This window comes from Oryx dammah, unplaced genomic scaffold, assembly GCF_014754425.2.
Source record: "Oryx dammah isolate SB20612 unplaced genomic scaffold, SCBI_Odam_1.1 HiC_scaffold_3, whole genome shotgun sequence".
Classification (NCBI taxonomy): Eukaryota; Metazoa; Chordata; class Mammalia; order Artiodactyla; family Bovidae; genus Oryx; species Oryx dammah.
Genome location: NW_024070187.1, coordinates 92,178,630 through 92,190,666, shown reverse-complemented (window position 1 = coordinate 92,190,666; position 12,037 = coordinate 92,178,630). Strand labels below are relative to the sequence as shown.

The following is a 12,037-nucleotide window of genomic DNA, read 5'->3' as shown; positions in this document are numbered from 1 at the left end:
ACTCAAGTCCTTTGTGGAAGAAGGCAATTATAAACATCCTTCAAAGGTAAGGATTACTCAGCAAGACACCTCCACTCTTTTAAAGTACAGTCATTTAGTGTCATGAATAAATAAAAGTAGGGAAACTATTCTATATCAAAAAAATAAAAAAGTAAAAATTAGTCACACAGTTTGACTCTGCAGTCTCACAGACTATAGCCTGCCTGGCTCCTCTGTCCATGGAATTCTCCAGGCAAGAGTACTGGAGTGGGTTGCCATTTCCTTCTCCAGGGAATCCTCCCAAGTCTCCTGCATTGTAGGGAGATTCTTTACCAACTGAGCCAAGAGGGTGGCTCATTCTATATTAAAATAGACTAAAGAGGTGTCACAGCCAAAATGGAATGTATGGATCCTGATTGGATTCACTTTTGTTTTATATAAACAGATGCAAAGCAAATATAAACAAATATAAAAATAGGTATAAAAGACATTTGTGAGACACAAATGGAGGGAACACGAATAGAAACAATGTTATTAGATTGGTGTGAAATAGCTTGGCCACAGTAATGCTATTGTGATGTATAAGAGAAGGTCCTTGTTTCAGGAGGTGTCTACTGAAGTACAGTAAGTCCCCTGCATACGAATGAGTTCTGTTTTAAAAGTGTGATCCTAAGTCCAGTTTGTTCCTAAGTCCAACAAAGTCAGCCTAGGTATGCAACTAACGTAATAACTGGCTATACAGTACTGTACTATAATAGGTTTATAATACTTTCCACACAAATAGTACATAAAATGCAAACACAAAATATAGAAAACATTTTTATTCTTACAGTACCTTGGAAAGTATAGCAGTACAGTAAAATGGCTGGCATCAAGTCAACAGGCAAAAAGAATTACTGATTGGAGGAGAGAGAGGAGACGGGAGATGACAGGTCTAAAGGACCGTCAGCAATAGGAGACGGAGGGCAAGCAGCAATTTCACTCACGCCTGACACTGATGGTTTAGGTTCTGGTTTCTTGCTGGAACTAGACGCACATTTGCATCTTGCAAGGTTCATATGTGGGGACTTACTGTATTTAGGGTAATGTGGCATGGTGCCTACAACTTATCTTCAAATGATGTGATTTAAAAAATGGGAATACGTGTGTGTGTGTGTCTGTGTGTGTGTGTATGTACATACACGCACATAGCAAGATGTTAACAGTTGTTGGCTTTGTTCTTCATTGTCCTGTTCTTTCAACTTTTCTCTATGTTTAAACATTTCTTAGTAATTAAAAAAAAAAAAACTTGAGGAAAAGAACAGCACTGATATTACCTCTGAATTTGGCATGGGTCTTGAATTCAATAACCAGACGGCCATCCTCTCGAATGTAGATCCTTATTATCTGAAGCCTGGCAGAGAGCACACTGTCTGTCTGGATTCCTGGGTAGGCAACCACACACAGAACATTCAAGTGAAGGCTTGGAGAAGAGCTCCCAGACAGTAGCCTACCCATGAGTTACCCCAGGGACACCTCTAAGTAGAGCCTCACGCTTACTTGAATGTGAAGTTAAGTGAAGTGAGGTCGCTCAGTCATGTCCGACTCTTTGCAACCCCATGGACTACATGTAGCCTACCAGGTTCCTCTGTCCATGGGATTTTCCAGGCAATAGTACTGGAGTGGATTGCCATTTCCTTCTCCAGGGGATCTTCCCGACTCAGGGATTGAACCCGGGTCTCCCGCATTGTAGACAGAAGCTTAACTGTCTGAGCCACGGGGAAGTTCTTAGGACAAATTTACATACTTGGATGAACACAGAGTCTATTTGGAAAAGATCCTCATGCTGGGAAAGATTGGAGGCAAGAGGAGAAGAGGGTGGCAGAGGATGAGATGGTTGGATGGCATCACCGACTCAATGGACATGAATTTGAGCACAACCTGGGAGACAGGGAAGGACAGGGGAGCCTGGTGTGCTGCAGTCCGTGGGGCTGCAAAGAGTCGGCCTTAGAGACTGAACAACAACAAAGTCTATTTAGAGACACGAGCCAGTCAGTGTTGTAAGACAGCTCATTCTATTTGATTCTTTTTCACAATTCTATTCTTCTGACATAGTCTTTATACCTGCAGATGTCACTTTAGAGCATGCACAGGGTCCCACCTCAGAGCACAGGAAAAATGGTCCCGAAACCTTCTTACTATTACCTTCACACCAGGATGTGGTTACAGCATGTTTGCTTCAGACTGTATTTTCTTTTCCTCACCAGAACATCTTTCAGGACTTAACAGAACCATAACCAATGTTCTGGTGGCCATACTTCATATTGAAAGCAATAAAGAATTACAGGTTAGCTTGTAGAAAACTAGTTACACACGACCGGACATGAGTCCACGGTGGCTTTAATAAGCAATTGCAGTCATGACACCCATTGAGTTCAGTATGGCCAAAAACCAAAGGGGAAGCAAAGAAGGGGGAAAGTAAGTTTAAAAAACCCCAGCTCAAGACTTATCTGACCCAGACTGTGAAAACTCCCTGGGGTTATTTCTTATGAGAAATATAATGTAAATAAATGATTTGACCTTAAATCATTTAACAGAAGGAAGGACTGCATTTTCCATTAGTAGAAGTGAAGCCCCATCTAAAGAAACCTACTCAGATGAAGTAACCGCCTCCGATCAAGTAAATCACCGTCAGGGAAGGAGGAGCGGGAGCAATACAATAAGAGAAAATGAGCTTGAGGCTGTGTTTGAAGTAGAAGACACCGAAAATAGAAAAAAAAATTATGAAAAATCAGCTCAGACCCATTGGAGTGAATGGAGGAGAGAATCATGGAGTTTTAAGGACCATTCATGGGGTGGCAGTGGGAGAAGGTGGGTGGAGAGAGGCAGAAGAGAGAGGCCTGAGGATCTTAGCTGAAGGGTCAGCACCCATCCAGGCTCTGTGGCGGGGTGAGGCGGGGCTCCTCTCAAGGAGAGCGATGACACAGACAAGCCTGGGGTGAAGGTAATTGAAAAAATTCAGCATTGTCTTTAAAGTAAAAGTAGGGTTAAAATTCCTATTTTTAAGGATGTAACAACAGAGCAAACTCGATATCAAAGAATAAAGTAACTCAGGTTATTCTTGATGTATTTCTCCACTTCTGTGTATCTGATTTCAAGACTCTGTTCTCCTTAAACAACATGAATCACATCATTTTTTCCCTAGGAGAAAACGAACATGACTACATTCCAAAAGAACACCCTCCCATACTCGTTTGGCAGTATGGGACTTGTCTATCACTTGCCATCCTCTACTCTGGGTCCTTGGCTCCCTGGACTGAATTTATCGTGATGGTGGAGGCCTTCCAGCATTAACATCTACGGACATCAGTCTTTCTTGGAAACCATGGATATGTATCCTTTCGACACTTTATGTGGCTCTCCTTTGACTGTATATAGGACAACAGGATGAGGAATGCAGCTACCATTAAAACGCAATACTTTAAAAAAAAAAAATGCTGCTTAAGCATAAGGTAAGACTTGGTAAGATGTCAGTGAGTATACCTGTTCTCCAGAGAACAGTGTCATAGAAGAAGGAGAACTCCATTTCAGTGTGGTGCTCCAAGGAGGCCCAGCCCCTGGGGGCCGTCACGTAGACGTAGGACACGTGGAGCGGCACGTGCACCGTCAGGAAGGACTGAGCCGAGTCTCTCACCTGCCGAGCAAGTGGGGTGCACACGGAGAGGGTTATTTCTCCCCGGCACGAAGAGGTAGATGAGCATCTCATATTGGTTCAATCTTCATTAACTCATGTAGCCACTTATTCAGTATTAATCAAGTGCTCATGATTGTGCCAGGCACCAGGCTAGGAGCTGGGTCCTTAGCAGTGGGAAAAAACTAAAATCCCTGCCTTATGGAACCTACAGTTTAGTAGGGGAGATATATAAATATGAAAAATAAAGGGGTGGGAAGTGGTCAGGATGCTTCTTTCAATAAGATAATCAGAGAAGACTTTTTCAAGGAGGTAACATTTAAACACACTTAACTTTTTTTGAAATATATTTATTTTGGCTGAGCTGAGTCTTAGTTGAGGCATGTGGGATCTTTCTTTAGTTGGGGCATGTGGGATCTTTCTTTAGTTGGAGCATGTGGGATCTAGTGCCCTGATCACGGATGGAACCTGGGCCCTTGCATTGGGAGCAGGGAGTCTTAGGCAGTCCCTTAAAAACACTTCTGAAGTATGGGAAGCTCTCCTTCCACTGATCATTTGCTGGAAGCCTTGGTTGAGATTGTTAAGGCATCACAGTTATTCCCAAAGGATCTGGGCAGATCTGGGATCTACGTCAGCACACAGTCCCTGGCTGACCATAGTTTTCAGAGAGCCGCAGGAGAGCATAAAGCAACCCTAAATGGGAGGATGCCCAAGTCATGCTAGGACGAACGTGAGGCTGACTTGGATGTCTTAGTGAGTACTCAGACCTTCTCCAATAGGAAAGAAGGTCATGGGATTTGGATATCATACTATGAAACTTACCAACAGACAGCTCACAGTCAGATAACTTCCTATTTCATTCAATGCTTTGTTGAAACAATGTTGAAAAGGCAGCACACCATACTTCTAAGAGAACACCTTTTCTGAAGGAGTTCCTTTTATTGCCATTAATTCGGCTCTATTATTTTCATTTACTACACAATTAACAAAACTTGGATTGAAACATAACAAAATATGAGCAGAAGCCTTCATGAAGAAGCTGTATATGAGTGAGGCAGTTGGTTTATTCATTTTTGAGATTGTATATTGTATTTTCTGTCATAAATACATATTTCCTTTAAAACAGAAAAGCTTACTTTAAAACAATTATATTTTGTCATTGGCCAAATGTGATAATACATTATAGAACTTACATACAATTTTGTTTGAATATACAATGTAACATGTTTCCATGGGTAGTTAAGGGAAAGAGCCAAATGCTTAATCAATATTTATGACATTGAAACTATATTTTTCCAAAGTATTCTTTCATATTCAAAGTTGTCAGGGATTTAAAGTTGGATTCCAAGTTCTTCAAAAGGCTCCATTAATTCCTTATGCACTTAAAAACCTTTTGTGAAAATCTTACTCTGTCGTTGGGAAATTTTCTGATTTTATCTGGATCTCACATCATGTTCTTTCCCCGTATGTACAGGTTTTTCTAAATACATTTGCCCTAATTTCACCATTGCTGATGTTAGAACCTCCATAAATTTTCTAGCTGACTGGTAAAATTATTTTTCCTCTGTTTCTGTTTATTCTCCATTAACCTGCATATTACTTATTAATCCTTAGAAAAAAACAACTCTTATAAATATTTACTGCACAGCTCTTTGGTGTCAGACCTTGTGCTAGATGCTGTCCCACCTTGATATTACTAGCGACCATTTCAGATGAGGTTCAGCGAGGTTAAGTCTTCTCTAATCCTGCCAATATCTGATAAAGAAAGATAGGAACTAGGGCAAGTGTTAAGTTGTACACTCTACCATATACCACTTGTTTCATCTATCTTTAACGAAACAGACAGCAACGAAGTACTTCTGTGGTATATATGTATTGGTTTAAAAAGTGGGACATATATAATAAGAATTTCTTGTCTTTGTCATTTTTAAGCATATTCTGAATAAAGATAGCCAAAACTATAATTAAAGTCAGGGAGAAGAAAGAATAATAATTTGGGGGGGTGCCAAAGAAGGAACCAATCACTGAGTTTTTGCATATTTGAAAGTGGATGTAGGTTATGCAACGGCAGAAGCACGAAGGAAACCTCAGAAGGCCTCAAAATTCTATTCAGTAGAGGGCGATAGTGTATACAAAATGAGAATTAACCAAACCAAGAGGCATCTCAAGGAAACAAATTTTAATCAAAGAAACTTTCCTAAAATGATTACGCGTAAGTCCCCTCTTTCAGTGGGGTTAAACCTGACTTGAAGTGAAAAACAAATATTTGATTTTCTTAGTTCATTGAGATAACTACTTAAAATTGGGTAGTGCCTGCTTTAGAATTGTTTTTCCCATGGGGATGCATTAACCTAGTCCCTTTGATATTAATGGCCTACGACTGTGACTTCTTGCTATAATGTTTTGTTTTGTTGGGCTTTCCTAGTGGCTCAGACAGTAAAGAATCTGCCTGCAATGTGGGAAATCCAGGTTTGATCCCTGAGTTGGCAAGATCCCCAAGAGAAGGGAATGGCTACCCACTCCAATATTCTTGCCTGGAAAATCCCATGGACAGAGGAGCCTGGCAAGCTAGAGTCCATGGGGTCACAAAGAGTTGGACATGACTGAACGACTAAGACGTTCTTTATTACTGATGTTTAAGAATTATTAACCATAGGTTTGGAATACGTATGACAGCAAGGTGTTTTAAATAGTTGCCATGATGCTTGGGACAACAGTGCTTTACTTGTCTGCTGAAAGACAGGGAACTTCTGTCATTTTAACTCATTTCCCCACGCGGGGAAAACACATTGACTTAGCCATCATCTTCCTATCAAGGTAAACCTTTTTGACTTTCCAAAATATGCATGCTCAGTTGCTCAGTAGTGTTGGACTCTTTGCAGGCCCATGACTGTAGCCCACCAGGGTCCTCTGTCCACGGGATTTTCCAGGCAAGAATACTGGAATGGGTTGCCATTTCCTTCTCCAGGGGAATCTTCCTGGCCCAGGGATCAAACCTTTGTCTCCTGCATTGGCAGGTGGGCTCTTTACCACTAAGCCACCTGGGAAGCCCTTTCCAAAATACACCCAGAGGAAAAAACTTATATACCTAGAGAAGTAAGGCTATTAGATTTTTATATAAATGACTGCCAGACAGATAATTTCCTTCAACTTAATTTAAACATCTTCCATATTAATTTTCTAATTAGCTGATTGAGAGGACTTTGGGGGGCTTGCTCTAGCTATGATGCTGCTAAGGTCTCTCTTACAGGGTTTAGAAAGAAAAGTCCCTTGGTTGGTGCAGTTCTGGGAGCAACTGGGTGCTAAAGTGCTTCAGTTCAACGAATGAACAAGCTTTAACATGATATCCAGGTGCACGCAGCCTTCAGACAGACCCCTGGGGCACCCACCTGGAAGTCGGCAGTTACAGACCCCCCACAGACATCAATCAGCTCCGTCATGTCATAATAGGCATCAAACGTCCAGACGCAGCTCTTCAGGTTCAGGTGTTTGTAGAGCTGGATGGTCTTTGGCTCCCGCACGCTGGGGTCAAACTGGAAGGGGCGGTCGTAGCCAGGCCCCAGTGCCACGCTGTCATGGACCCTGTCGTCCAGGAACCCTGCCTCTGCGGGGGAGGGAGAAGCAAGGAACAGTAATCCAGTCTGTGCACCTGCCCTTCACCAGCTTCCCAGGAACTGGGGGGAGAGGAAGAGCGGACACATCCTTTGGACACACAGAGAGAGTTTTCCTTTCTTCTGAGATGACTAATAGAGCACCCCAGGGCTCCCAGGCTTCCCTCGCAGCTCAGACGGTAAAGAGTCTGCCTGAGATGTGGAAGACCCATGTTCGATCCCTAGGCTGGGAAGATTCCCCTGGAGAAGGGAATGGCAACCCACTCTAGTATTCTTGCCTGGAGAATTCCATGGACAGAGGAGCCTGGCAGGCTATAGTCCATGAGGTTGCAAAGAGCCGGCCATGACTGAGCAACTAACACTAATTAACTAACCAGGGCTCCTGACACAAGCTAGGTGAGAAGGCGAGGGGAGCTTGTCATCTTGCCTGTTGCCACGTGTTAAACAGAGTGACTGGGGTCACAGACTCAGGGAAGATGCTGCAGGAGCCAGGGAAGAAAAGATGAATGGATGAGACCGTAAATGAAGAAGCCAGTGCCTGGCGGCCCTGTGTATCTCTTGGAAAAGAACACCGTAAAGCTTTGCCTGTCACACCTGCCCAGGCTGGTTCTATGCTTCACAATCAGTCCTTGAAGAAATGGATTTATTAGATGGAGAATCTGTTGGTGAATTATTCTTTCTCAAGACTGACTTTTTTTAAAAAAATAGCTTTTATGAGGAGCCAGCAAATAAACATCTGACTACCTCCTCCCCTACCTCCTATGGTTTCTGAACTCTGGCAGAAAAAAAAGTCTTAATTCTGTGTTAATGAGTAAATAGCTCGCTAATGATGCTTGACTAAGCTTCCCTTGCTACAGGCAAAAATTATTGGATCAAATGCTGCCAAGCAACTGAACTGTTCTAAATTAAGGAAGACCTTTATGCAGAAGAGAGCTGAATACAGACACAATTTTAGAATATTAGGGTTAACCTTTGTATGGTTCTGAAAGCAACTGTGATATTCTGAAAGAGCTGATCCATTTCTCAGAATGTTTGACACCAGCACACAGCCCTCTGCACCACAAAGACTAGGGTGTCAGTGAACATGCACTAATTGTGTTTAAGTAGGAAGAGGTACAAACTTTCAGCCTATAGACATGGTATGTTTCTTCCACTAGCTTGCATATGCAGGCCAATGAAACTTTCATCTGTAGCCCAGTGACTTAGGAATCATTTACACTCCACTAATTCCTACTGTATCAAGACCATCACTACCCATAGTGATGCTTAATGAATATGGAAGAGCACACGAACGCCTTCCTGTCTTCAAAAACACTGTTAAATGATTCATCAGTTGCAAAGGGAGGAAATGCGCATTTAATGTGCACTTGCTAAGGTGAATGGAAACGGACAGGATTCTTGGTAAACGAAAACGTCTGCCCTGGTGAACAGGAGATGTGCTTCCTCAGCTGTCAGTGCCCTTGGGTCTGGATCAGCTGCAGAGCCCCGCGTCACACAATCCACGGACTGAGCGAGGTGGGGCTGAGAGGTCTGCCCACTGGGGCTGGAAGCAGGACACGATGGACAGCTGGGCTCTCTCCAGAGCTCCCTGTAAGAACTGGTTGCGGTTTCATTGGCCACACTGCAGACTTCTCCCTCTGCCCAGTCCTGCTTCCTCGTCTTCCTTTTAGGAGATGTGGATGCCCAATAAACATCTCATACCCCAAACTCCACCTTGGCTACTGCTCCTAGAGAACCACCCTGTAGTATCTACATTGCACAAGCTTTATAAAATGCTGAGAGCATGGGAACCAAGTGCAGGAGAAGGAAGGAGCTAAAATTGACTAGGACGGGGGTTTTAAAATTGTTGACACATTCAATCCCTACCTTGTTTGGGAGCAATTATTCTCCTCATGTGATAGATAAGAAAGCATTTGGCTCAGAGCTGTCCAGCTATTTTTGTTGAGTTGTACAGGGAGTGGAATAGGGACATGAACCTTGTCAGTTTGTTTCCAAGGTCTTTGTTTTTTCCTATTCATGTTACTGTCCAAGCTGCCTATGTTTGGCCGCTTGCTGATGAGCAGATCCACTAACCATGCAGATTTTGAGGACGAGAAAACATGAAAAGCAGAGTTCACTTAGCCACATCCCTAAGGGTCATCGTGCTGGGCTGGGCACACTAACAGGAAAGTCTCCTCTCACCTGAGATGCCTCTCAGGTCCCGGGTGGTGACGAGGTTGGAGCAGACGTGTTGGTGCCTGTAGATGGACTCAGATAGAAGAAAATGCAGGTTGTGCAGCGGCATGGTGGAGATGAGTGGCAGCATTCCATCCTGGTGTGGGATCTGCACAGAAATGTGGATTCTAGGGGGGAAACAAGAGCAGAAATCAGTGCTTTTAGGTATGTGCCATAAGTAGCTAGTGTGGTACACTGTGTACATGTGTGTGCTCAGTTACTCAGTCATGCCTGACTCTTTGAGACCCCATGGACTGTAGCCCACCATCTCCTCTGTCCACGGGATTCTCCAGGCAAGAACACTGGGGTGGGTTGCCATGCCCTCCTCCAGGGGATCTTCCCAACCCAGGGATCAAACCTCTTATGTCTACCTGCATTGGCAGGCAGGTTCTTTACCACTAGTGCCACTTGGGAAGCCCCCCGTATGGTACATTGCTTTCTCATAACTCAATTTGTCTTCACCAATGAATTTATCAGTTTTTTTTTTTTTTTTTTCTGAAGCTTTCCATGTAGGAGTTCTCTCTGTACATGAGGATACAATGTGCATGCAGAGTTATTCTCCTCCCTCCAGCCCCTGGGAGATCCTCCAGACTCAGGACTGATAGTAATCAAGAATCATAGATTTTTTTGTGTGTACCAGAAAAGATAACATCACAACCATAAATTATAGCTTTCTTCTGCTTTAAAAGGAAGCTTTGTTTCCTCAAGAGCTGGAGCCGAGTGGATGGTACAGGCACGGCTAAATTTCTCTCTCTGTCTGTGGAGGTTGTGGATGGTTGCCACAGAATTTTCTAAAGTATTTGTGCCCAAAAGACATCATTGAGCTCTTAAACTTTAAGGCCAGTATCCCTACCCAGGAAAAAAAGCCTAGAAATAGTAATACTCCTCTATTCAATAGTCTTGGGGCTTCCAAGGTGGTGCTAGTGGTAAAGAGTCCACCTGTAATGTAATGCAGGAGACCAAGAGATGTGGATCCGATCCCTGGGTTGGGAAGATCCCCTGGAGGATGGCATGGCAACCCACTCCAGTATTCTTGCCTGGAGAATCCCATGGACAGAGGAGCCTGATGGGCTACAGTCCATGGGATTGCAAAGAGTCGGACATGACTGAGCGACTAAGACACACATGGTCTCTCCCCAACTTAAAAAGCCTTCCCTTCCCCACCAGCAAGTTCTAGCAAGGCTACCAGCCCTCACTGGCCTCAGTCTGCAGCAAGCTCTGCCTGGAACTACATTCTTCTGGCTTTAGATGCCTTTGTACTGGGAAGTCTGTAACTTATTTATATTAGCTGCTATTTCTTGTATGCTTTAAGAGTCTGTCTTGCCTTCCCACTAAGAGGGCAAAGGACCATTTCCTTCACTTCTGTTTCTCCAGAGCCTGTAGTACACAATTCTAAATAAAATATGAGCTTAATAAATACCGCTTAAGACTGTAACATAACAAAACTGTACTGAGGGGCTGCAATTTTTTCACTGTACAAGTTTAAATTTTCAGCATGTTTATTGAGGGTGCATTGTGAGTTTTTACAGCTTGTCTCCCAGAACAAAGACTCATGTTTTAAAGAAGGATCAGAACCTCAGAATATGAACAGAATGGCTCTTTTTGTAAGGAACAGGGTCAATAGTAACCCTGGACACTTCTGTTATTGCTTTTTACAAAAATAAATTTCATTCTGTTAGAAAAAAGAGAAGGATTTGCATATTTTTGGCTCCATGTTCAAATCTGTTTTTTTTTTTCATGTAAATGAGCCCCTTTCTCTGAACTCAGTTGCTCATAAAGGCATGCACATAAATACTACCAGGTTTAATGAATATGTATGCTGCTGCTGCTGCTAAGTCACTTCAGTGGTGTCCAACTCTGTGCGATCCCATAGACGGAAGCCCAAAAGGCTCCCTTGTCCCTGGGATTCTCCAGGCAAGAACACTGGAGTGGGTTGCCATTTCCTTCTCCAATGCATGAAAGTGAAAAGTGAAAGTAAAGTCGCTCAGCCGTGTCCGACTCTTAGAGACCCCATGGACTGCAGCCCACCAGGCTCCTCCAACCATGGGATTTTCCAGGCAAGAATACTGGAGTGGGGTGCCATTGCCTTCTCCGATGAATATGTATGCTGCTGCTGCTGCTGCTAAGTCGCTTCAGTTGTGTCCGACTCTGTGCGACCCCATAGATGGCAGCCTGCCAGGCTCCCTGGTCCCTGGGATTCTCCAGGCAAGAACACTGGAGTGGGTTGCCATTTCCTTCTCCAATGCATGAAAGTGAAAGTGAAAGTGAAGTCCTGTCTGACTCTTAGCGACCCCGTGGACTGCAGCCCACCAGGATCCTCCATCTATGGGATTTTCCAGGCAAGAGTACTGGAATGGGGTGCCATTGCCTTCTCTGATGAATATGTATAACCTACCTGAAATCTTTTTTTTTTTTTTTTTTTGCTATACAAAAAATGAAAGCATCCATTTTCCATCAAGATATGATCACTATGAGTGAACAGGGGAAAAAAAGCATATCTGCCCACTGAGTTATAATTTACTAGTGTTTTTACTCATTTGCTCACTGGGTACTTAGTGCCTCT

The 12,037-nt window shown here is 43.3% G+C and overlaps 1 protein-coding gene across 1 annotated transcript in view; it reads right to left on the bottom strand.

Moving 5' to 3' along the window:
• FRAS1 (Fraser extracellular matrix complex subunit 1) overlaps positions 1-12,037 on the bottom strand; it is a 507,275-nt gene that overhangs the window by 22,697 nt on the left and 472,541 nt on the right. Inside the window, exons 65-68 of the mRNA XM_040237169.1 lie at positions 9,442-9,602; positions 7,039-7,253; positions 3,502-3,652; positions 1,296-1,403 (exon numbers count right to left, since the gene is read on the bottom strand). Coding sequence (XP_040093103.1) covers positions 1,296-1,403; positions 3,502-3,652; positions 7,039-7,253; positions 9,442-9,602 — 635 coding nt within the window. The remainder of the gene's footprint in view (positions 1-1,295; positions 1,404-3,501; positions 3,653-7,038; positions 7,254-9,441; positions 9,603-12,037) is intronic.